The sequence below is a fragment of the Jaculus jaculus genome, chromosome 21 (assembly GCF_020740685.1).
Source record: "Jaculus jaculus isolate mJacJac1 chromosome 21, mJacJac1.mat.Y.cur, whole genome shotgun sequence".
In the NCBI taxonomy this organism is placed as follows: Eukaryota; Metazoa; Chordata; class Mammalia; order Rodentia; family Dipodidae; genus Jaculus; species Jaculus jaculus.
Genome location: NC_059122.1, coordinates 11274637 through 11299301, shown reverse-complemented (window position 1 = coordinate 11299301; position 24665 = coordinate 11274637). Strand labels below are relative to the sequence as shown.

Genomic DNA, 24665 nt, shown 5'->3' with positions numbered 1-24665 from the left:
AACTACCTAATAAGTTGTAGGCCAGCCTGGGCTGCATGAGACCCTGTCTCAGAACATAGAAAAGAGTACTGGAGGGCTGGAGAGATGGCTTAGCGGTTAAGCGCTTGCCTGTGAAGCCTAAGGACCCCGGTTCGAGGCTCGGTTCCCCAGGTCCCACGTTAGCCAGATGCACAAGGGGGCGCACGCGTCTGGAGTTCGTTTGCAGAGGCTGGAAGCCCTGGCACGCCCATTCTCTCTCTCTCCCTCTATCTGCCTTTCTCTCTGTGTCTGTCGCTCTCTCAAATAAATAAATAAAATCTAAAAAAAAATTTTTTTTTAAAAAGAAAAGAGTGCTGGAGAGACGGCTTAGCGGTTAAGGCGCTTGCCTGCGAAGCCAGAGTACCCAGGTTCAATCCCCACACGTAAGCCAGATGCACAAGGTGACGCGTGCATCTCCAGTTCGTTTTGCAGCAGCTAGAGGCTCTGGCGTGCCCATTCTTTCCTCTCTGGCTCTTTTGCTGTATCACTAACAAATAAATAAATAACGTTAGTTTAAAAAATAAAAAACACGGAAAGAAAAGGAGGAAGGAAGGCTGGTTAGAAGCGCGTGTGCGTGTGCATGTGTGTATCCAACAACGATGAAGGCTGAGGATCCTGGTTGGCCACAGAGGTCGTGGCTGGAGTCTGGGGAGGCTCCCCGTTCACCAGCCACGACTCAGCGTCGCGTCCCGGTGCCCTCAGGATGCTGCCCATCACGGGCGACTTGCTGCACGCCCTGGGGCTGGAGAAGACGGCATTCCGCATGTACGCCGTGTCTGCGCTGATGCTCTGCGTCCTCCTCTTCCTCTTCCGGCTGCTGCAGAAGCTGCTCAGGCTCTGCTGGGACTTCCACGTCACCTGCCGCAGGCTGCGCTGCTTCCCACAGCCACCCCGCCGCAACTGGCTCATGGGCCACCTGGGCAAGGTGAGTGCAGTGGGCCCAGGGGTGGGGGGGTGGAGGGGACGCTGGACGGGTGGACAGGCCCCCGTGGGTCACGAGGATCTCGCTGAGGTTGGACAGGGACCCGTTCTGTGGAGTTTGAGCCGGAAAGATCAAGCTGGGAGGAGGCAGAGCCGACTTTAAAACTGAGTTCTTTAAAAATGGTTAAGGCGTGCTTGCCTGCGAAGCCTAAGGACCCTCGAACTCATGGTGATTCTCCCACCTCTGCTTCCCGAGTGCTGGGATTAAAGGCGTGAGCCACCGTGCCCGGCTTTTTTTTGAGATAGTCTCACAGTGTAGTTCACGATGGCCTTAAACATAATTCCCCTGTCTTGGCCTTCTGAATGCAGGGATTACAGGCACATATACTCATGGCTTCTCCAACGACATGCATTTATTTTAATTTTAATTTATTTATTTGAGAGCAAGAGAGAGAGAGAGAGAAGGGGCACACCAGGACCTCTAGCCACTGCAAACGAACTCCACATACAAACGCCCTCTTGTGCATCTGGCTTATGTGGGTCCTGGGGAATCAAGCCTCGAACTGGGGTCCTTAGGCTTCGCAGGCAAGCGCTTAACTGTAAAGTCATCTCTCCAGCCCTTATTTACTAATTTATTTATTTTTGAGGCAAGTCCAACAGACTGGCCTTTTAAAAAATATTTTATTTATTTATTTATCTGAGAGAAAGAAAATGGGTGCACCAGGACTTCCAGCGACTGTAAACGAACTCCAGACGCATGTGCCACCGTGTGCATATGGCTTATTTGGGTTCTGGGGAGTCGAACCTGTGTTCTTAGGCTTCTCAGGCAAGTTACTTAACCACTAAGCCATCTCTCCAGCCCTGGCTTTTTTTTTTTCTTTTCATGTGAGAGAGAGAGAAAGACAAAGACAGAGACAAAGAGAGGAAGAGAATTGGTGCACCAGGGCCTCTCGCCACGGCAATCAAACTCCAGATGCGTGTGTCCCCTTGTGTACACATGTGCGTTTGAATCAGTGTGCATCTGGCTTATGTGGGACCTAGAGAATCAAACATGAGTCCTCAGACTTCACAGGCAAGCGCCTTAATGGCTAAGCCATCTCTCCAGCTCTTATTTTAATTAATTAATTAATTAATTATTCATTGGGTTTTCATGGCAAGGTCTCTAGCCCAGACTGACTTAGAATTCACTATGTAGTCTCAGGGTGGCCTCAAACTCACAGTGAACCTCTTACCTCCGTCTTCCAAGTTATTTTGATGCTTTTTCTAAGGCCAAGTGTCATTTTTGGTAGCACAGACTGGCCTAGAATTCACTGTTTCCCAGCCTAGCCTCAAACTCACAGTAATCTTCCTGCCTCAGCCTCATAAGTGTTGCTGGGATTACAGATGTGAGACATCTTGCTACCACCACACCCAGCAGAGTTTCTTAAAAAGGAAGGGCAAGGATACACTAACTAAGTGGCAGAGCCCCTGCCAGGCCAGTGTGAGGGCCTGAGCTCCAAACCTAACATTGCCAACAATGAAAATCAGTAGAAGAAACACACAGCAATAAGCCGGGTATGGTGTCAACACTTTTAATTCCAGAACTCCCGCGGCAGAGAGAGGAGGATCATTGTGAGTCCAAGGCCACCCTGAGATCAGGCAGGAGCTCTACCCATGAGCCACGCCCCCAGCCCCTCACTGTGGATTCTAGACAATGGCTCTACCACTGAGCCACACCTCCAGACCCTCACTGGGATTCTAGACAGGAGCTCTACCACTGAGCCACATCCCCAGCCCCTCACTGTGGATTCTAGGCAGGAGCTCTACCACTGAGCCACGCCCCCGGCCCCTCACTGGGGATTCTAGACAATGGCTGTACCACTGAGCCACACCCCCAGCCCCTCACTGGGGGATTCTAGACAGGGGCTCTACCACTGAGCCGCACCCCCAGCCCCTCACTGGGGGATTCTAGACAGGAGCTCTACCACTGAGCCACACCCCCAGCCCCTCACTGGGGGATTCTAGACAGGGGCTCTACCACTGAGCCACGCCCCCAGCCCCTCACTGGGGGATTCTAGACAGGGGCTCTACCACTGAGCCACGCCCCCAGCCCCTCACTGGGGGATTCTAGACAGGGGCTCTACCACTGAGCCACGCCCCCAGCCCCTCACTGGGGGATTCTAGACAGGGGCTCTACCACTGAGCCACGCCCCCAGCCCCTCACTGGGGGATTCTAGACAGGGGCTCTACCACTGAGCCACACCCCCAGCCCCTCACTGGGGGATTCTAGACAGGGGCTCTACCACTGAGCCACGCCCCCAGCCCCTCACTGGGGGATCCTGAAAGGCAGTCTGCTGCTGACAGCCTCCAGCACATTACTCTCCATTTTCCAGAGGAGGAGGCCCAGGGAGGTGCCCACGTGGCCGCACCTCTGCTCTCCCAGGCGTGCTCTCCAGGCGAGGGGTGGTGTCAGGAGGCAGGGGTGGAGGGGGCTGGGATGTCCTGTCTTCACCGCCCCTCCCTTGTCTCTGCAGTATCTTCCCACTGAGGCGGGCCTTCGGGATGAGAAGAAGGTGCTGGACTACATGCACCACGTGTGCCTCGTGTGGGCTGGACCTGTCCTGCCGCTCCTGGTGCTGGTCCATCCCGACTACATCAAGCCTGTGGTGGGCGCCTCAGGTAGGCAGGCTCGCTGGCTGACGGAGGATGGGTAAACCTTCAATGCCCACAACCCCCCTGGGCATCTAACAGGGCACAGGAGGCTCCCCAGGGGATAGGACATTTGAGTGGGGCTTAGAGAGAGGTGGACAAGCCTTTCATCCATCAAGGTGGACAGGGCCAATGCAGGGGGTAACAGCAACATGGACAAAAGTGAGACTGTCCTTTAGAGCCTCGGGGACCTTGCAGGGCTGCCCGCCTATCAGGTAGACACTTGTTCGCCTCAGTTTTAGTGGAAGTCCGTGTTGCTCAATCCCAGGCCGTGGCAACTCCTTCCCTCTGGGTTGTGACACTCACCGTGACCAAGCGTTGTGGTGGCGCAATTTGGCAGCCTGGTCTCGTCACCTTGGACTGATGCCAACTTGCTGCCCGAAGGGTGATGTGGACAGGTCCTACCTATCCCGAGGGGTGGGGTGCCTGGTGAGCTCTTCCTCACCTTCAGCTCTGAAAACCCGCTTCCTCTCTAGTCTTCCGGGGTGTAGGAGGAGGCTCTACCCTCTGGACTTTTCCATTCTCAGTTCTGACCCTGTTGGCCTCCCGTGGAGCTGGGGGCCCTCGGAGCCATTAGCGGGCCTGTGGCTTTCTTTGGGGACAGGGTCTCCCCACAAAGCGCAAGCTATGGTGATCGCAAGGCCCTTTTTCCCCAGGCTCCAGAGCGCTGGGATTAGAGGAATGTGCCACACCCAGTTTATGGAGAGATTTCAGAGTGGAATAAAACCAGCTCCAGGAATCTTAGGCTCTGGCTCCTGCACCGAGGGCCTCTGTGAACATGGAGGCTGTCCCCAGGAGCTGTGAAGGAGGAAGGGGTTATAGCCCCTTGCCCGGTCACTGGTTTTGTGCAGAGATCCCTACTTAACTACAGGGGGCCTAGCTTCTGCAGAAATGGCTCTCCCGGGTGATGGGAAACAACTTGGGACAAGAGCTCTGGACCAGTCCTTGAAGTTGGGTTACAATCCTGGCTTCAAGCAGGGCATGGTAGTGCACACCTTTCATCCCAGCCCTCGGCAGGCAGAGGTAGGAGGATCGCCGTGAGTTCGAGTATACATACATATATATATGTATACTTTATTTATTTTTATTTATAATATATAGCATATATATAAACAATATATATATATATAATAAAATTTTTTTGTGCTTTCTAAAATTGGAACGACACAGAGAAGATTAGCATGGCCCCTGCACAAGGATGACACGCACATTTGTGAAGCATTCCATATTTTTCTATGAAAAAAATTATTTTTGACAATTTAGTACATGCAAATAATGTGTCTTGACAATATTAACTCTTTCTTTATGTTCTTAAGTCCCTTCCCTCTGAATCCCTTCTTTCCAACTTATTCGGGTATTTGACTTTTCACGGTGATCGCCTGCAATTTCCAATAGTGTCTAGGCACCCACTTTTCACTAAGAGCTCATTTTACCCCGATACTCGCTTCACAAGTATCTGGCGCCGACAGGCATTGATTATGAATCCAGTAACGAAGTAGCCAATCACTGGGTGGGCACATGGTTCATGGTCAGCTGTCACATGCCAAGCGCACACAGGAAAGCTGTGAGGCATGATGGTTCTGGTGTCCCCTTTGGAGAACGAGGAGCTGGAAGGTCAGTGTGTCATCCAGGAGCCGGGCGGGGCTGTCAGCCACAACAGGCAGGTTCCTGTTTTAGGAGTTCTTAGGCACTAGGTACCATGGTGACCTTTCTTACACACCTTCCTCTGGGGGGGGGGGCATTACCAGTCATTTTAGAAAAATACTTTTGTTTATTTATTTGAGACAGAGAGAGAGAGAGAGAATGGGCGCGCCAGGGCCTCCAGCCGCTGCAAACGAACTCCAGATGCGTGCGCCCCCTTGTGCATCTGGCTTACGTGGGACCTGGAGAATTGATCCTGTGTCCTTTAGCTTTGCAGACATGCGCCTTAACCTCTCAGACATCCCTCCAGCCCCCTACCAGCCTTTTTTTTTTTTTTTTTTTTTTTTTTTTTTTGCTAGAAGGCAAAATGGATTGGAGAGGAAGCCTGGCATGGAGGGTCGAGGTCAGAGTGGGGAAAGCATAAGAGCTTCCTTCTTTCCTTTCTTCCTCCTTCCTTCCTTTCTTCCTTCCTTCCTCCCTCCCTCCCTCCTTCTCTCTCTCCCTTCTTTCCTTCCTTCCCTCCTTCCCTCTCTCCCTCACACCCTCTTTCTCGCTTTCTTTCTCTCTCTTCCCCTTTCTTCCTTCCTTTCCTCCCTCCTTCCCTCCCTCCCTCCTCCCTCTTTCTTTCCTTCCTTCCTTCCTTCCTTCCTTCCTTCCTTCCTTCCTTCCTTCTTTCTTTCTTTCTTTCTTTCTTTCTTTCTTTCTTTCTTCCCGTAGTTGAGGGGGGTCATGCCAGGGTCTCTTTTTATTTATTTATTTAATTAATTTATTTATTTATTTATTTATTTGAGAGCGACAGACACAGAGAGAAAGACAGGTAGAGAGAGAGAGAATGGGCGCGCCAGGGCTTCCAGCCTCTGCAAACGAACTCCAGACACGTGCGCCCCCTTGTGCATCTGGCTAACGTGGGACCTGGGGAACCGAGCCTCGAACCAGGGTCCTTAGGCTTCACAGGCAAGCGCTTAACCACTAAGCCATCTCTCCAGCCCATGCCAGGGTCTCTTGCCACTGCAAATAAACACCAGACACATGCACCCCTTTTTGAATGTAGCTTCATGTGGGTACTAGGGAATTTAATTTGGTCAGGTAGGTTTTGCAAGCAAGCACTTTTAACTGCTGAGCCATCTCCCCAGCCCAGGTGTAAGATGTTAAAAGAAAGATGCAAGCCAGGTGTGGTGACTCACGCCTTTAATTCTAGCACTTAAGAGGCAGAGGTAGGAGGATAACTGTGGGTTCAAGGCCAGCCTGGGGCTACAGAGTGGATTCCAGGGCAGCCTGTGCTAGAGTGAGACTCTACATGGACAAAAACACATAAAAAATTAATAATAATAATAATGAAATGAAGATTCTGATACAGGTTTGATGGAGAGATGCTCAGATGGATTTATTTTTGGTGGGGAGAGGGTCATAGAGAAAAGGGGGTTCATTTGCCATGGAAGAGCATGACATGACTCTGAAGCCAAAGGAAGGCTCCGGTTTTGAGGAACAAAGTGAAGTGTTCCTCCTTATAAGTTTCTTGGGGACAGGGGAAATTCCATGCTATGGGACCCTGCCTAGATGCAGGGAGGGGTGTAGTCCAGAACACACTAGATAGGCCCCAAGTTCAAATGCTGGTGGCCTTGGGTCCCTGAGCGGTGGGAGGGCCGCGGGGGCATCGATCCTCTTAGGGAGGTTGTGCCTTTGTTCTAACTGGGTTTGCTAGGTGAGATCTTGCAGAGAGAGGGACCTTTCAGCCCAAGTGCAGATGTGGGAAGGTGCCAGGAGATTGAGGTGCCCTGGGTAGGCTGGGGTGGCGCTAACATGCATGTGGAAATAGCAAAGAAGCTTGAGAGTTAGTTAGGCAGGCACGCTGGACTAAAAGGGGAAAAAGCTCACACGCACGTTATCCTTGGAGGGATGGGAGCTGCGGAAGATGTGTGAGCCGGGAAGCCATTGGCCAGACGTGAGGATCACAGAGACCCCTCAGTGGTGCAGCCTGGTACGCAAAGCCCAGAGAGATTCCCGCCTTCCTCTCAATGACTTGTTCTCGAGAAACCCCCCCCCCCCGCCCCACGCTCTGACCCCAGCTGTCCTTTCCCTGTGGCTCCCTCAGCAGCAGACACACCTTCTGTCGCTGTGATGAAAGTGTGGCATGCACCTCTGCTTCCTTTTCCCACCCCGCCCAGGACCGCCTGCAGGCAGGGCGTGGGGCTGAGCCACCCCTGGGTCCCCAGCATCACCCAGCTTGGGTTGGGCCCAGAAGGGCCGCAGGAAGGGCGTGTGGAACGGGAGGGTGAGTGTGCGCGCGTTGGCCAACTCCTGGGGAGTGTGCGTGCTGGCCAGGTTCAAGTGACATCATCTGTTTCGTGTTACTTCCTCCTCTGGTGCCTCCCCACTCAGTCCCCAGCCTGTTCACTGTATGGATGGGGGATTTACCCATTTACTCATCCGTGTGTCCACCCACTCATCCATCCATCCATCCATCCATCCATCCATCCACCCACCCATCCATCTGTTCATCCATCCTTCCATCCATCTGTTCATCCACCTACCCATCTACCCACCCACCCACCCACCCATCCATCCATCCATGCATCCAAATGCCCCTCTTTCCCCCTTTTCTCCCCTTTCATTTATTTTCATACATACATCCTTTGATTGCCTCATTCATTGACTGGGTAAGAATTTATTTGCGGGGTGAGTCCAGGGTCCCCTGTAGTCCAGGCTAACCTTGGACACACTGTTGAGCTTAGGATGACCTTGAAATCCTGATCCTCTTGCCTCAGCCTCCCAAGTGCTAAGATTATAGCCTAGCCGGGCGGGGTGGCGCACGCCTTTAATCCCGGCACTCGGGAGGCAGAGGTAGGAGGATCACCGTGAGTTCGAGGCCAGCCTGAGACTACAATAGTGAATTCCAGGACGGCCTGGACTAGAGTGAAACCTTACCTCTAAAAACACAAACAAACAAAAAAGATTATAGCCATACACTACCACCTGGCTTTCACTGAATAAAATGTTTAGCACCAGAAGTTTTTATCATGTCATGTCAGTGATTGATGCGGTCTTCCAGAAGGGCTTTGTAAAGGGTGGGTACAGCCAGTGTGACAAGTGGGAGCGGCTGTCCACACTAAGCAGAGACGGGTGGAGTGCTGGGGGACGGGAAGCGGCTCTCTGGTGGATAGATTGAGGCAGGAAAGCCAAGAAGTGCCCCTGTTGAATAGTTCATGTTATTAAACGGCGTCGTATTGCCATCAGCATAGTCTCCCCATGTTCCGGTTGCCCTTAAAGGTCTGCAATTACGGAATGTGCTTGGCACACCTGCTCCTGAGGCTGGAGTGGATGTACGGGCTTGGATGGGTGGCGAGGGGGGATTTCGGGAGACCGAAGTAGATTTTTGGCGCTGAGAGCTAACAATTTGTTACTTGCAAGGAGAGAGAGAAGGAGAAGAGAGGGCGAGAGGGGGCGGGAGGGAGACACAGAGAGACAGACAGACAGTGGGTGCCCAGGGTCTGTTATCCACTGCAAATGAACTCTAGATGCACCACTTTACCTGAGTACTAGGGACAAGTACAAGTGTCTTTGACTACTGAGCAATCGCTCCAGTCCTTGTCTCTCTCCCTCCCCCCCTCCCTCTCTCTCTCTCTCTCTCTATCCATATATATATATATCTTTCTCTGACTCTTACATAAATAAATAAAATAATATATACATATACATACATATATATATATATCTTTCTCTCTCTGACTCTTACATAAATAAATAAAATAATATATACATATACATATATATATCTTTCTCTCTCTGACTCTTACATAAATAAATAAAATAATACACACACATGCACACACACACACACATATATATATATACAGAGAGAGAGAGAGAGAGAGAGAATGGGTGTGCTAGGGCCTCCAGCTATTGCAAACAAACTCCAGACACATGCACCACTTTGTGCATGTGGCTTACATGGGTCCTGGGGAATTGAACCTGGGTCCTTTGGCTTTGCAGGCAAGTACCTTAACTGCTAAGCTATTTCTCCAGCCTTCTTTTAATTTACTGACTTGAGAGAGAGAGAAAGAATGGGCTCTTGCAGACACATGTGCCATTTTGTGCATGTAGCTTTACATAGGTAATGGAGAACTGAAACTGGACCAACAAGATTTGTAAGCTAGCTCCTTTAAGCTCCTTTAACCACTGAACCATCACCCTGGTCCCTGAGAGCTGCCAATTTGTGCTTCGACCCCAGAGGCCAACTCACATAGGGCCTCCTAATCACACAGGAATCAACTGTGTCCAAAGACTAGAGGTATGATGGCCTCCAGAACCTGTCCACATAGTTGTTGGAACTTTGTGCTTTGTGGTATTTTTGTTTTGTTTTTTTCCCCCCCCCGAGGTAGGGTCTCTGTCTAGCTCAGGCTGACCTGGAATTCACTATGTAGTCTCAGGGTGACCTTGATCCTCCTACCTTTGCTTCCCAAGTGCTGGGATTAAAGGTGTACACCACCATGCCTGGCTCTGTCTTGTTTGTTTGTTTGTTTTTGAGCTGGAATTGGCATTTTGGCTCGACTATAGCAATTAAAAATTTATATATTTTATTTATTTATTGGAGTGAGACAGACCAAGAGGCAGATTGAGCGAATGGGCACACCAGGGCCTCCAGCCACTTCAAACGAACTCTAGATGCAAGCGCCACCTTGTGCATCTGGCCTTATGTGGGTCCTGGGGAATTGAATCTGGGCCCTTAGGCTTTGCAGGCAAGTGCCTTAACTACTAAGCCATCTCTCTCTCCAGCCCGCAATTTTGATTTTCCTGGGATTCCAGCTGATATCTTGCATCATCTGGAAGGAGCTGGGTTCATGTTTGACATCCTGAACCCTGGATAGTCCAGTATCGCCTCCTCTTTGAAGTTCATGAGGCATTGTGCCCCACAGGAACGTGAACCCCCCCTTGTACATTTCGCTGGAAAGCTCACAGTCTGCTTCAACACACACACTTTGCACACAGGTGCCAAATCATGAGCAACATGCTGCTCACCATGGACACCGACAGTCACCTGGCATTTACATGGGCACAAGGGCTCTCCTCCTTGCACTTGTGTGGCATGAACTAGCTACCAATCTCTCTTCCTAGTCCCCATCTTACTTTTTATTATTATTATTCACTTATTTGAGTGAGAGAAAGAGGGAGAGGAAATGTGTGTGTCAGGGCTTCTAGCCACTGCAATCGAACTCCAGATGCTTGCGCCACCTTGTGCATCTGTAAACAACCTTCTCTCTCTCTCTCTCTCTCTCTTGCTCTCTTTAAATTGTTTATTTGCAAGGAAAGAGAGAAAGGATGGGCAGGCCAGCGCCTCTTTGCTGCTTCACACAAGCACCAGACGCATGCGCCACCTTGTGCATCTGGCTCTACGTGGGTGCAGAGGCGTCAAACCCAGGTTGTCAGCCCTATTGCAAGCAAGCGCCTTTGCCGCTAAGCCATCTCTTCAGCCCTGTATTTATTTTTTAATCTCTGCGTGTATATGTGTGTGTGTGTGTGTGTGTGTGTGTGTGTGTAATAATCAGGGACAACCTCTGGCCTTCACCTTCCAGCGTATTTGAGGCAGGGTGCCTTGTTGACCACTGTGTTTGCCAAGCTGGCTGGCCCGTGAGCTTCGGGGCTCCTGTCTCCGCCTCCCGTCTTGCTTAGATTCTAGATGTGCTGTGTACTGTGTCCTGCGTGACATGGTCAGCGGGCCTCCGAGGGCCAGTCCTCACTTGCTCTGCAAATGCTTGGTCTGCTGAGCCCTCGGCCCAGCCCCTGACCACTTGATCTTTGTTGCTGAGCGTGTGTGTGTGTGTGTGTGTGTGTGTGTGTGTGTTTTCCAAGACGGGCGATCAAACTGTAGCCCAGGCTGGGCTGGAACTCACTATGTAACCGAGGTTGACCACAGTTCCCCAGGGATCCTCCCCCTTCAGTTTCTTGGGTGCGGGGAAGAGAGCATGAGCCACCATGCCTGGCTCTGAGTTTGACTCCTTGACAAGGGGCATGGAGAGCTGCGGAGAGGTTCGGATTTAACATTTTTTTAAATTCATCTATTTTGTTTATTTATTTGAGACAGAGAGAGGGGGAGAGAGAGAGAGAGGGAGAGAATGGGCGTGCCAGGGACCTCCAGCCACTGCAAGTGAAGTCCGGACACATATGCCATCTTGTGCATCTGACTAACGTGGGTCCTGGGGAATCAAACCTGGGTCCTTAGCCTTCGCAGGCAAGCGTCTTAACTGCTAAGCCATCTCTTAAGCCCTGATTTTTATGTTTTAGGGAGAGAGGGAGAGAAAAAGAGAGAGAGGAGCTGGGCGTGGTGGCGCATGCCTTTAATCCCAGCACTCGGGAGGCAGAGGTAGGAGAATCGCCATGAGTTCAAGGCCACCCTGAAACTACATAGTGAATTCTAGGTCAGCCTGGGCTAGAGCAAAACCCTACCTGGAAAAACCAAAAAAAGAGAGAGAGAGAGAGAATTGGCACAGCAGGACCACAGCTTGAACTCCAGATGCTCACGCCACCTCGTGGGCATGTGCGACCTTGCGATTGCCTCACCTTTGTACATCTGGCTAACATGGGATCTGGAGAGTCACACATGGGTCCTTAGGCTTCACAGGCAAGCGCCTTAACCGCTAAGCCATCTCTCCAGCCCGAAGTTCAGGTTTAGATTAGAGTTTTATGAGTGTCGTCCAGGGTCAGATGTGACAGACAGACTAGAGTGGAGATGGAAAGTTGGTGCCCACCCAAGGAGCAGGCCCAAGAGACTAATAATGAGCAGGGGTCAAGGGTCAGAACTCGTTCTGGAAATCATCTCTTCGCCGCTTCTCTCCGCAGCTGCCATCGCGCCCAAGGATGATCTTTTCTACAGCTTCCTGAAACCTTGGCTAGGTGAATGCCATTGGGGTGGTTGTGGCTGAGAAAGGAAGGGCGGGGGAAATGGGAGTTCCTTGGAGGGCTTCAGGGGGGAGGCAGGAGAAGCCCCTTGACCTTGGTTTTCTGGGCCCAGGGGATGGGCTTCTGCTTAGCAAAGGTGACAAATGGAGCCGGCACCGGCGCCTGCTGACACCCGCCTTCCACTTTGACATCTTGAAGCCCTACATGAAGATCTTCAACCAGTGCACCGACGTCATGCACGTGAGTCCCGAGACCGAGCCACGGTCCAGCCTCCAACTCACCGACAAGCCACGCCGTGGGTAGCGAGGGAGGGGCAGGGAGAAGGACTCACTTTCTGGAATCTTACCTGTGGCCTGTGCCCAGGACACCCCTCCGCAAGGTACCTGTCCGACTGGCTGATGGTGTCCTCGTCCGGTGACCTGGCGTCTCTCTTCCAGGCTAAGTGGCGGCGACATCTGACAGAGGACTCCGTGGCCTCCTTTGACATGTTTGAGCACGTGAGCCTCATGACCCTGGACAGCCTGCAGAAATGCGTGTTCAGCTACAATAGCAACTGTCAGGAGTGAGTGTGGCTTCCCTCGGGACAAGGAGTCGGGAGCCCCAAGCTGGGTGGGATGATGGGAAAAGAGAGGGATCCGCCCAGCTGGCAAGCAAGCCTGGGACAAGTGGACTCAGGCCACTGAAAGGCCAGGTGGCTGCTGGGAGAATGACATCATCCTGTTAAGTCTCGGTTTCTTTCTTCCTGCCTTCCTTCCTTTCTTTGTCTCTTTCTTTCTTTCTTTTTGTTTGGTTTCTCGATGTAGGGTCTCACTCTAGCCCAGGCTGGCCTGGAATTCACTATGGAGTCTCAGGATGACCTCGAATTCATGGTGATCCTCCTACCTCTGCCTCCCGAGTGCTGGGATTAAAGGCGTGCGCCACCTCGTTGGGCTCCATTTTCTCACAAGCCTTGTGTGAGACTTAAATGAGCTGATGTTTGTCGGGAGTGGTAGCGCGCACCTATAATTCCCTGGGAAACGGAGGCATGAGGAGCTTCAGTTTGAAGTCAGCCTGGAGAATTTAGTGAAACCCTGTCTCAAACACATACACACACACACACACTAGAGCTGAAGAGATGGCTTAGCAGTTAAGGTGCTTGCCTGTGAGGCCTAAGGACCCAGGTTCGATTCCCCAGGACCCACATAAATCAGATGCACAAGGAGCGCATGTGTCAGGAGTTTGTTTGCAGTAGCTGGAGGCCCTGGCGCGCCCATTCTTTCTATTTGCTTCTTTCTCAAATAAATAAATAAACAAATAAAATATTTTAAAAAACACAAAATAAACCGAGTTTTGCTGGCTCATGCCTTTGATCCCAGCACTCGGGAGGCAGAGGTAGGAGGATCACCGCGAGTAGAGGCCACACTGAGGCTGCAGAGTGAATTCCAGGTCAGCCTGGGCCAGAGTGAGACCCTACCTTGAAAAAATACTCGCACACAAATAATAATGATGATGATGAATTCATTACTAATAAGTAATGGGGTGACAAACACCAGTGACTTAGCACAAGGCAGGTGCTCACGAAAAGCTGCTTTTTCACCTATTCCTTCACAGAGAAAGTGCAACCTTTGGGAACATCCAACTCGTTTCTCTCCTTCTCTCCTCTCTTCTCGTTCTCTTTCTCTTCCCTCTTTCCACTCTCTAATAGTCTTCCTCTGTTCTCCTCCTGGATTTTGTTTGTTTGTTTGTTTGGGTGTTTTTTGGTTTTTCAAGGCAGTGTCTCACTGTAGCCCAAACTGACCTGGAATTCACTCTGCAGTCTCAGGGTGGCCTCAATCTTCATAGCAATCCCTCCTACCTCTGCCTCCTGGGATTAAAGGCGTGAGCTGCCACACCCTGGCTTACCTCCTGGTCTTTTGACATGGCTTGTCACTGTGTAGCCAGGGTGGCCTCTTAATCCTCCTGAGTGCTGGAATTACAGGCCTTCTTTGTTAAACAAAGATGAGAAATGCTTTGAGAATAGACTGCTGTGGCAGTCTCCCGGGCAAGTGGAAGGCTCAGGGAATGCTTGCTGAGTGAATGAACACAATAGCTTACCCTTCCCCTTGTCCATTCACTCCTGAGTCACTCATTGTGGAGGCTGGAGGTGCACCTCGGTGGTTAGAATGCCTGCCGAGCATGCAAGAGATCCTAGGTTCCACCTCTAGCCCTGCAAAAATATAAAATGGAAATAAACTGGGTGTGGTTGTGTATACCTGTATGTAATCCCAGAGCTCAGGGGGTTCTCTGTAGCTGTAGGATCAGGAGCTCAAGATCATCCTCAGCTACTTAGTGAGCTGAAAGACAACCTGAACTACATAAAACCCTGTTTTAAAAAAATAAAATAATGGCCGGGCATGGTGGTGCACGCCTTTAATCCCAGCACTGGGGAGGCAGAGGCATCGGAGGATTGCCGTGAGTTCGAGGCCACCCTGAGACTCCATAGTGAATTCCAGGTCAGCCTGGGCTAGAGTGAGACCCTACCTCGAAAAAAAAAAAAAAAAACAAAAGAAAAGAAAAAGGTAGATAAGGCCAGGCATGGCGGAGCACGCCTTTAATACAGAGGTAGGAGGATCGCCGTGAGTTCGAGGCCACCCTGAGACTCCATAGTGAATTCCAGGTCAGCCTGGGCTAGAGTGAGACCCTACCTCAAAAAAGAAAAAAAGAAAGAAAGAAAGAAAGAAAGAAAGAAAGAAAGAAAGAAAGAAAGAAAGAAAAGAAAAGAAAAAAGTAGCTGAGGCCAGGCGTGGCGGAGCTCGTCTTTAATCCCAGCATTTAGGAGGCAGAGGTAGGAGGATGGTCGTGAGTTCGAGGCCACCCTGAGAATCCATAGTGAATTCCAGGTCAGCCTGAGCTAGAGTGAGACTCTACCTTGAAGAATCAAAATAGAAAATAATAATAATAATAATAATAATAATAATAATAATAATAAGTAGATGAGACAATGGATGCAGAGGAGGTAAGAAGGGACAGGTAAAGGGGGGCCTGGGCGCGCTCTCACGGCTCTCCTCCCCGCAGGAAGATGAGCGACTACATCTCGGCCATCGTGGAGCTGAGCGCGCTGGTGGTCCGGCGCCGTTACCGCCTGCACCACTACCTGGACCTCGTGTACTACCTGAGCGCCGACGGGCGCCGCTTCCGCCGGGCCTGCGACACCGTGCACGCCTTCACCACCGAGGTCATCCAGGAGCGGCGGCGCGCGCTGCGCCAGCAGGGCGCCGAGGCCTGGCTGAAGGCCAAGCAGGGCAAGACGCTGGACTTCATCGACGTGCTGCTGCTGGCCAAGGCAAGGGAGGCCAGGGGGCACCAGTCCGCGGGGTTGCACCCATGCATGCACGCAGCGACAGCCCAGCCCGCGCGACACCACTTAAACCAGGTTGCGCGATGTCATCCATCCCGCGTGGCCCGTCCTGCAGAATGTGCCTTTGGCCGTTCCACAGGCACTAAGTTCAGGTTGAAAATATTACCAGAAAATTAAAAAAAAAAAAGGTGGCTAGGTAGCTGGCTCAGTGGGTAAGAGCCTATATTATGCAAGCAAAGGGGCCTGAGTTCCACCCCCAACACCTGTGTAAGAAGCCAAGTGTCCTCGGTGGCGCACGCCTTTAATGCCAGCACGCGGGAGGCAGAGGTAGGAGGATCTCCGTGAGTTCGAGGCCACCCTGAGACTACATAGTGAGTTCCAGGTCAGCCTGGGCTAGAGTGAGACCTACCTCAAAAAAAAAAAAAAAATTGGAGGGGGGTTCGCTAAGTGTAGTTGCATAAATCAAACCCTAGTGCTGGGAAGGCCGAGGTGGAAGGATTGCTAAACTCACTTGATCAGCCAGCCTAACCAAAAAACAAAAATCCGCAGGAGCTCCAGGTTCATTGAGAGGCCTTGCCTAAAGGAAATGAGGTACAAAGAGTGACAGAGGACACCTGGTGTCCTCCACACATGTGTGCACAGAGGACCACACATCTGCACACACGTGCACACTCGCCACACGCCCACTGTTAAGTGATGATCATATGAATTCCCCCCACCTCATTTTTTGTTTTGCTTTTTTGAGGTAGGGTCTCAGTCTAGCCCAGGCTGACCTGGAATCACTGTGGACTCTCAGGGTGGCCTCGAATTCACGGCGATCCTCCTACCTCTGCCTCCCGAGTGCTGGGATTAAAGGCGTGCGCCAGCACTCCCGGCTCCCCTACCTCATTTTTTTTAAATTATTTTATTTATTTATGAGTAGAGAGAGAGGAGAATGATCATACCAAGACCTGTTGCAGCTGCAAATAACCTCCAGACACACGCACTACTTTGTGCATCTAGCTTTACATGGGTCCTGGGGTATTGAACCCAGGCCACGAGTTCTCCATCAACACCCCCCCCCATCTCTTTTAGTCTCCTTCCCGCCTTTCATCTTTCTTTTTAAATATATTTTATTTATTTATTTACGGGCTGGAGAGAGGGCTTAGCAGTTAAACATTTGCCTGTGAAGGGCTGGAGAGATGGCTTAGCGGTTAAGCGCTTGCCTGTGAAGCCTAAGGACCCCGGTTCGAGGCTCGGTTCCCCAGGTCCCACGTTAGCCAGATGCACAAGGGGGCGCACGCGTCTGGAGTTCGTTTGCAGAGGCTGGAAGCCCTGGCGCGCCCATTCTCTCTCTCTCCCTCTATCTGTCTTTCTCTCTGTGTCTGTTGCTCTCAAATAAATAAATAAATTTAAAAAAAAAAAACAAAAAAACATTTGCCTGTGAAGCCTAAGGACCCCAGTTCGAGGCTCAATTCCCTAGGACCCACGTTAGCCAGATGCACAAGGGAGCGCACGCGTCTGGAGCTTGTTTGCAGTGGCTTGAGGCCCTGGTGTGCCCATTCTCTTTCTTTCTCTCTCTCTCTCTGCCTCTTTCTCTCTGTTGCTCTCAACTAAATAAATAAATAAACAAAAAATATTATTTATTTATTACAGTCAGGTAGAGAGAGAGGGAGGGAGGGAGAGAATGGGTGCGCCAGGGCTTCTGGCCACTGCAAACGAAATCCAGACGCATGAGCCACTATGAGCATCTGGCTTACGCGGGACCTGGAGAATCGAACCTGGGGTCCTTAGGCTTCGCAGGCATGCGCCTCAACCGCTAAGCCATGTCTCCGGTCCCTCGTCTTTCTTATAATAAGTCACATTCTTCCCTCTGAGATATTTCTCTGGACAGCTTAGAGAGGAGAATAGGAAATTGGGCAAGGCGGTACACTTATGTAATCCCAGCATTTGGAAGGCTGAGGCAGAAGGATCTTCTTGGGTTTGGGCCAGCCTGGACTGCCCACCAAGCTCCTCTCAGGAAAGAAAGAGAGAGAGAGAGGAGAGGCATGGATAGGTCTGGCAGACTTAGGGGGGCCCCCAACGATGCAGGCGGTGGGATGCGGTGGGCTGAGCATGCTGTACTTCCTGCTGCAGGATGAAGACGGGAAGGAGCTGTCTGATGAGGCCATCCGGGCAGAGGCAGACACCTTCATGTTCGAGGGTAAGGACAGGGGATGAGGCTGAGGGAGGGTGGGGAAGCCGCTCTGCTTCCGCCCCGGCCAGCACGCCTGGACGGACGCTGCTGCTTGCCCCGGGGGATCGGCAGCCTTCCCAAACCTCCTCCGCCCACAGGTCACGACACGACGTCCAGCGGGCTGTCGTGGGTGCTGTTCAACCTGGCAAAGTACCCAGAGTACCAGGAGAAGTGCCGGGAGGAGATCCGGGAGGTCATGAAGGGCCGAGACGTGGAGGAACTGGAGTGGTCAGTCTGGCGGGGGTGGAGGGTACAGGAGGCTGGAAGGGAGCGGGTTGAGGCCAGAGCTCAGAGTATGAATCTTTGTGCTGCCACTGGCTGAGTGTGTGGCCTTAGATAAAAACCCTTGAGGGCTGGAGAGATGGCTTAGTGGTTAAGCGCTTGCCTGTGAAGCCTAAGGACCCCGGTTCGAGGTTCGGTTCCCCAGGTCCCACGTTAGCCAGATGCACAAGGGGGCGCACGCGTCTGGAGTTCATTTGCAGAGGCTGGAAGCCCTGGCGCGCCCATTCTCTTTCTCCCTCTATCTGTCTTTCTCTCTGTGTCTGTTGCTCTCAAATAAATAAATAAATAAAATTTAAAAAATAAGTTTAAAAAAAAAAAAACCCTTGAGCTTCCAGGACTACAGTGTCTCTGGTTATAACCCAGAGATGCTTACCTACTTCAGCAGTCCTCTGAGTGTCTTGGCAACTGCCGTAGTCAGGGTACGTAACAAACATCCCCAAAGTCAGCGATTAGCTACACTCCTGAGTTCACAATCTGGATCATTTTCCTTAAACCAAGTTCCTCCTCCTCATCTTTTGTTTTTTTTTAACTTAATATTTTTTTCATCTCCTCATCTTTTAGAAAAATATTTTATTTATTTATGGAGAGAAATAGGTGCCAGGACCTCTAGCTGCTGAAAACAAACTCCAGACACATGCGCCATCTTGTGCATCTGGCTTATGTGGGTCCTGGGGAATCGAACCTTTGTCCTTACCGTTGCAGGCAAGCGCTTTTACCATTAAGCCATCTCTCCAGCCCCCTTCTCTTCATCTTTTAATTTCCTTTTTCTTTTCCCCTCCTTCTCTCCCTCCCTTCCTCCCTTCCTTTCTGGAGACAAGACAGCCCAGGCCAGCATGGAATTCATTCTGTAGTCCAGGCTGACACTAAACTTCAGTCCCTGTGCCCCCATCTCAGCAGCTCAGAATTACCCACCCAGCTTACGGCCGTGTTTGGTCTTGTGACCGCTCTTGCCTGTGCCCTGCTCTTGTGTCTGTTGGGCTCGGCTGAGCCGAGCAAGGATACTCGCTGACTGTGGACTGTGTTGGGGTCTCTTCCAATGTTCTCCTCACTCTCCCTGGATCTGCGATTCTCAGTGCACATCCCAGAACTATCAAAACCTCTGTTTGCATTGACACATTGTGGTGAAGGCAAATCACATGGTGCAGCCCATGAATGGGGCCGGACATACACCCCCCCTTCCGAGAGCCCAGTTTGCTGAGGAGTCATGCAGTGGGTGATGCTAATAGAATCTGGACTGGAGATCCAGTCCTGCTCAGGTGTGTGCCATGAAGAAGGGAGCCTGAGCGATGCGGAGAAGGGGCGGCATTATAACTGGGCACAGTGCCACACGCTTGTCATCCAGACTTGGGAGGGGCAGACAAGATCGTCAGTTCAAAGCCAGCCTCGTCTACATAGCAGGTTTGAGGTCAGTTGGCGCTGGGTGATACCCTGTCTTAAAAAAAAAAAAGTAAAAGAAAAAGGCTGGAGAGATGGCTTAGTGGTTAAGGCACATGCCTGTAGAGCCTAAGAAATCATGCTTGAATCTTGAGGTCCCACGTAAGCCCGACGCACAGTGACACAAGCGTGCATTGTCACACTTGTGTATAAGTTGGGCACGTGTGTCTGGACTTCGTTTGCAGCAGCTGAAGGCCTTGGTGTGCCAATTCTCTCTCTCTCAAATAAAAAAGAAAGAAAGAAAAGCAAGAGAAAGAGAGAGAGAGAGAGAGAGAGAGAGAAGAGAGAATTCATGGAGGCAAAGCTCCTGCTTCGAGGGGAATGAAAGTTCACCTGGTGTCTGAGTCTTTGATGGGAATTTTCTGGATGGGGTCATCCAGCCAGTCAGTCTAGCCAGGTGCCAAGGCATTTCTAGGTTTCTAGGGATGGGGGTACTGCTTCGGGGAAGACTAGACCCCTTTTTTTTTTCACTCTAGCCCAGGCTGACCTGGAATTCACTATGGAGTCTCAGGGTGGCCTTGAACTCACGGCGATCCTCCTGTCTCTGCCTCCCTAGTGCTGGGATGAAAGGCATGCACCACCACCGCCCAGTCTTTTTGTACTTTTTGAGACAGCCTTGCACTGAAGTGCCCAGGTGGCCTTGAGCTCACTAGGCAGCACCACGGCGGCCTTGCCTCAGCTCCCGAGTAACTGGGTCTCAGGTCAGCACCAGTAGACATTGTGAGTCTTCGTGATACTTGACTTGGAAAGTGGAAGTAGCAGAAGCTTTGGGGCAAGTCTGAACTGTTGGGCGAGTCCTACCGTGTGTGTGTGTGTGTGTGTGTGTGTGTGTGCGCGCGCGCGCGTCCGCGTGCACCATTTGTTTGGAAAGTCACAGTTCTGTTCTCTCCAGGGACGACCTCGTTCAGCTTCCCTTCACCACTATGTGCATCAAGGAGAGCCTGCGCCAGTTCCCTCCCGTGACCCTCATCTCTCGCCGCTGCACCCAAGACGTCAGACTCCCAGATGGGCGGATCATCCCGAAAGGTGCCTGCCCCGTGTGGGCCTCCCGCTGCGGGTGCGCCTGCTGCCCCCGTGCATGCCCCCCCCCCACCCCCGTGGATGAGGAAGCTAGCCCTGAGCATCTGTGGCTCTGGGGGGTGGTGGGGAAACCCAGGCATATACAGGGGAGAAGCAGATGACTTGAGGAGGAAAGGAGTGAGTGTGTGTTTGGGGGGGGGGGGTCTGGCTGTGTGCAGATGGAGGGTCAGTTTCATTCAGTTGCCAGGTATCCCCCAGAGGCTGAGTTGTCTGGGGTTATAGTGTGTCTTCATCTCCAGGACACACACACACACACACACACACACACACACACACAGCCAACCACCTGGCATGGCAGATGGGCTGGGCTAGCCACATATGTAGGCATGGCTCCATTCAGACAGGGCATGTGGGAGGCCGGGGCTGTAGACGGAAGAGCCTGTATTCCTCCACAGCTTCAGAAGGCACACCGTTGGCAGTGCGGAGCGGCTGTACTCGCTTTTCCTGGGGAGATGTGAACAGCCGTCTGTTCACCCACCCCTCGCCGGGTACCGATGACGCCCAGGTCTAGTTTAGTGAGACAGCGGGTGCGCCGCGGTTACCGAGGCAGTGTGGGGGAGGGGCCACTCACACGAGCATAAATGATTCAAAGGCAGCCGCGTCGCCCAGCTTGGGTGACATCGCGGAGCTCGCTGCAGGCAACCTGCACGGGGCTCTGAGAGTCTCCTCAGCGGTTGCTCATGGCTTCTGTATCTCTGGGGAGCCGGGCGTGGTGGCAGAGGTAGGAGGATCGCCGTGAGTTCGAGGCCACCCTGAGACTGCATAGTGAACTCCAGATCAGCCTGGGCTAGAGTGAAACTCTATCTCAAATATATATATAATCTATCTATCTATCTATCTATCTATCTATCTATCATCTATCTATCTATCTATCTATCTATCTATCTATCTATCTATCTATCTAAAACCCTGGACAGGGGACTTGTGAATCTTACAAGTGTGAGCTTTTCCAAACATGTTTCCTTCCCTTCTCCTTCAGGAGGGAATGTTTCAATTCAGAGGAACTTTCTGTATGATAGGAGCCAGGGGAGGGGATTGGTCATGGGAGGAACGTCTGTGGCCCACACAGAGGCAGAGAGGTGATGGGGTCCTTCTAGAAAGAGTGGCTAAGACAGCCGGTGTTTTCGTGGGACAGAAGATGATGGCAGGTAGCTCACAGGGAGAATTGCGAAGGGGAGGGGACTATTTCCAGAGGAGGCCCTGGCTCCTCTGGGCCCCACTGACCCCAGTGTCCCCACAGGAATCATCTGCTTGGTCAGCATCTATGGGACCCACCACAACCCCACAGTGTGGCCCGACTCCAAGGTGAGCTCCTGCCCAGACCTCAGAGCCCACACATCAGTGCCCACACATCGACCCTCTCCTCCAGACTGACTCCCCCCCACCCCGCCCCTCACTGCTAACTCCGAGAGGTCAACAGATAGCGGCTGAGCATCCACTGTGGGCCAGACCTTGTGCCTGGCACCAATGCCCTAGAATGCTGTGCTGGCCTCCGTGGAGCTGGCAGTGAAGTTCTGAGGGTGACAAAGCCAGCCGATCATTTCGGGGTGTTGCTAAGTGCACTGAAGACATAAAAACTGAGCCGGGCGAGGTGGCGCACGCCTTTAATCCCAGCACTCAGGGAGGCAGAGGTAGGAGGATCGCCATGAGTTCGAGGCCACCCGGAGACTCCATAAGTGAATTCCAGGTCAGCCTGGGCTACACGGAGACCCTACCTCGAAAAACCAAACAAAAGCAAAAATTGGTGCCGGTGAGCAGCACTTTAGCTCAGGTGGTCAGGGAAGGCTTTGAAGACCAAGAGAGAGAGATTTGATATCTGAGGGAAGTCCAGAAAGGTGGGGAGAAAGGGGGGAAAACCCTGTTCTATGATAACAGGAGGCAAGCCTCCTGATGGTTCGAGGCTGAGGCTGACCGGCCCCGTTGCTGCCCCCACCCCGAGAGTCACACCAGGCTGCTCCTGTCTTAGGTGTATAACCCTTACCGCTTCGACCCCGAGAAGCCGCAGCAGCGTTCCCCGCTGGCCTTTGTGCCCTTCTCCGCAGGCCCCAGGTAAGGAGGTCCTGCCCACCCCCACAAGCGGGGGGGGGGGGTGGTGGGCAAAGCCACTGTCAGGTCAGGGCTGTGTGCGTCCTATCCTTAGCCAGGCCCCGTCAGGTGTCATTTCTGCCCACCTGTGCTCCTTACACTGAACTGACACCCTGCCCCAACACCCCCCAAATGAGATTGTAGTCAGAACACGGCACGCCCACGGTATGCCGGCCTCTGAGCTCTGGGCTCCCAGACGCTGTTGTTTCCCATTTTACAGATGAAGGAGTTGAACCTCAAAAGTCATTCGCCCCTCCATCCCCGGGGCAAACAGGATTCAAACACTGGGCTCCACCAGAGTCATGTTTCCATAGATTCGTGGGTCTCCTTTTTAAAAAATTATTTATTTACTTGAGAAAAAGGGGAAGAGGCAGCGAGAGAAGGCAGAGAGAGGGGGGGGGGAGAGAATGGGCGCCCCAGGGCCTCCAACCATTGCAAAAAACTCCAGACGCATGTGCCATGTTGTACATCTGGCTTAGGTGGGACCTGGAGAACCGAACCTGGATGCTCAGTCTTCCCAGGCAAACGCCTTAACCACTAAGCTATCTCTCCAGACCCCATGGGTTTCATTTTATTTAAATTATTCTTATTTATTCTATGAGAGAGAGAGTGGTGGGGCCAGGGCCTCTAGCCGCTGCAAAGGAACTCCAGATGCGTACGCCCCCTTGTGCATCTGGCTTGCGTAGGTCCTGGGGAATCGAACCTGGGTCCTTAGGGCTTCTCAGGCAAATGCCTTAACCGCTAAGCCTATCTCTCCAGACCACCTCCCCCATGGGTCTCATTTTTAACCTTCCCGCCCCTCCCCACACACACACCCCGCAGGAACTGCATAGGCCAGAGCTTCGCCATGGCCGAGATGCGGGTGGTCGTGGCGCTGACCCTGCTGCGGTTCCGCCTGAGCGTGGACCGAACCCGCAAGGTGCGGCGGAAGCCCGAGCTCATCCTGCGCACGGAGAACGGCATCTGGCTCAACGTGGAGCCGCTGTCCCCGAGGGCCTGAGCACAGCTGAGGATCCCCGGGGGTCCAGGACCCACCCACCCACGCCTAGGCCCCGCCCCCAAGGCATCAGACCACGCCCCAATGCCCATAGGCCACGCCCCAAGATGACAGGCCACGCCCCAAAGGTCCCTAGGCCACGCCCCTCGGGAGTCCCCGGAGACCCTAGGGCTCCAGGCTCCTCCAGCAGCTTCATGCTGGTGCTGGTCACGCCTCTCGGGCAAGGCCCCGGCCCCCCCCCTCCGGGGTGGGGGTGGTCTGATCCCTCCCACGGAGCTCCAACACCTGATTGAGGGAACAGGCTAGACCCCTCCCCCCACACCCTAAAAACCCTCTTCCCATGCCTTGTCCCCTGGACCCTCCCAGAACCTCTCTGGGACTCCAAGCCAGGCTGGTTTCTACACTGAGGACTTAGAAGTTGGAGCCTGAGGTCAGCCTGAACCCCAACTGCCCCTTCTTGAGGTCCCAGCTATTTGGGCACACTGCTCAGGAGCTCAGAACTGGGTTGGTTGGTTGTGTTTCTTGTTTTTGTTTTTGTTTTTGTAAACCCAGACCCCTCGAAGCCCTTTCCTTCTTGATTCAGAGTTCCTTTGCTGAGTGTTCGGTGTTTTGGAGAATAAAAGGAAAGGAACGAATCCATCTCCTACCTCTCATGTCCACCCCCCCCCCCAAAGCTAGACAGAACCCCACAACCACCACCCCTGGAGCCAGGGGGAAGGAGGAGTTCTTGACAAGTTGTCAAGTGACTGAAGGGAGCCTGTGTGGGCCAGGAGGCAGGGAAGCTGTATATTCTGGAATGGGGCTCGGAGGGGTTTTCGGAGTGTTTTTTTGGGGTGTGCATATGTGTGTCTGTGTGTGTGTGGGGGGGGGACAGCTTGTCTGTTTACATCAGTCGAGCTCAAGACAGCCCAATTCCTACCCTGGTGGGGTAGCCGTAGATGTTGAACAAATAATTCTGCAAGTGATTGATCACAACTTGTGGCAAGTGATCCAAACGTGAGGCCGGTGGTCCTGGGTGAATCCCAGAGGTACTGGGGAGGGTGGCCTGGGGCGGGGGGTTGCGGTGTGAAGGCAAACCCTGCTGTAGGAAGCTG

The 24665-nt window shown here is 52.4% G+C and overlaps 1 protein-coding gene and 1 non-coding gene across 2 annotated transcripts in view; both read left to right on the top strand.

The window, feature by feature from the left end:
* Positions 1-24210, top strand: part of LOC101604927 (cytochrome P450 4F22) — a 42958-nt gene extending 18748 nt beyond the window's left edge. The window contains exons 4-15 of the mRNA XM_045139253.1: positions 721-943; positions 3453-3597; positions 12103-12156; positions 12275-12402; positions 12600-12724; positions 15196-15463; positions 17594-17660; positions 17792-17921; positions 20302-20435; positions 21730-21794; positions 22456-22538; positions 23397-24210. Of these exons, the coding sequence (XP_044995188.1) occupies positions 722-943; positions 3453-3597; positions 12103-12156; positions 12275-12402; positions 12600-12724; positions 15196-15463; positions 17594-17660; positions 17792-17921; positions 20302-20435; positions 21730-21794; positions 22456-22538; positions 23397-23574 (1599 nt within the window). The 5' untranslated portion in view covers position 721 and the 3' untranslated portion in view covers positions 23575-24210. The remainder of the gene's footprint in view (positions 1-720; positions 944-3452; positions 3598-12102; positions 12157-12274; positions 12403-12599; positions 12725-15195; positions 15464-17593; positions 17661-17791; positions 17922-20301; positions 20436-21729; positions 21795-22455; positions 22539-23396) is intronic.
* LOC123456401 lies at positions 4758-4860 on the top strand. The gene has a single exon (XR_006634503.1). It is a non-coding gene; the product is annotated as a U6 spliceosomal RNA (small nuclear RNA).
* Positions 24211-24665: the final 455 nt, after the last annotated feature.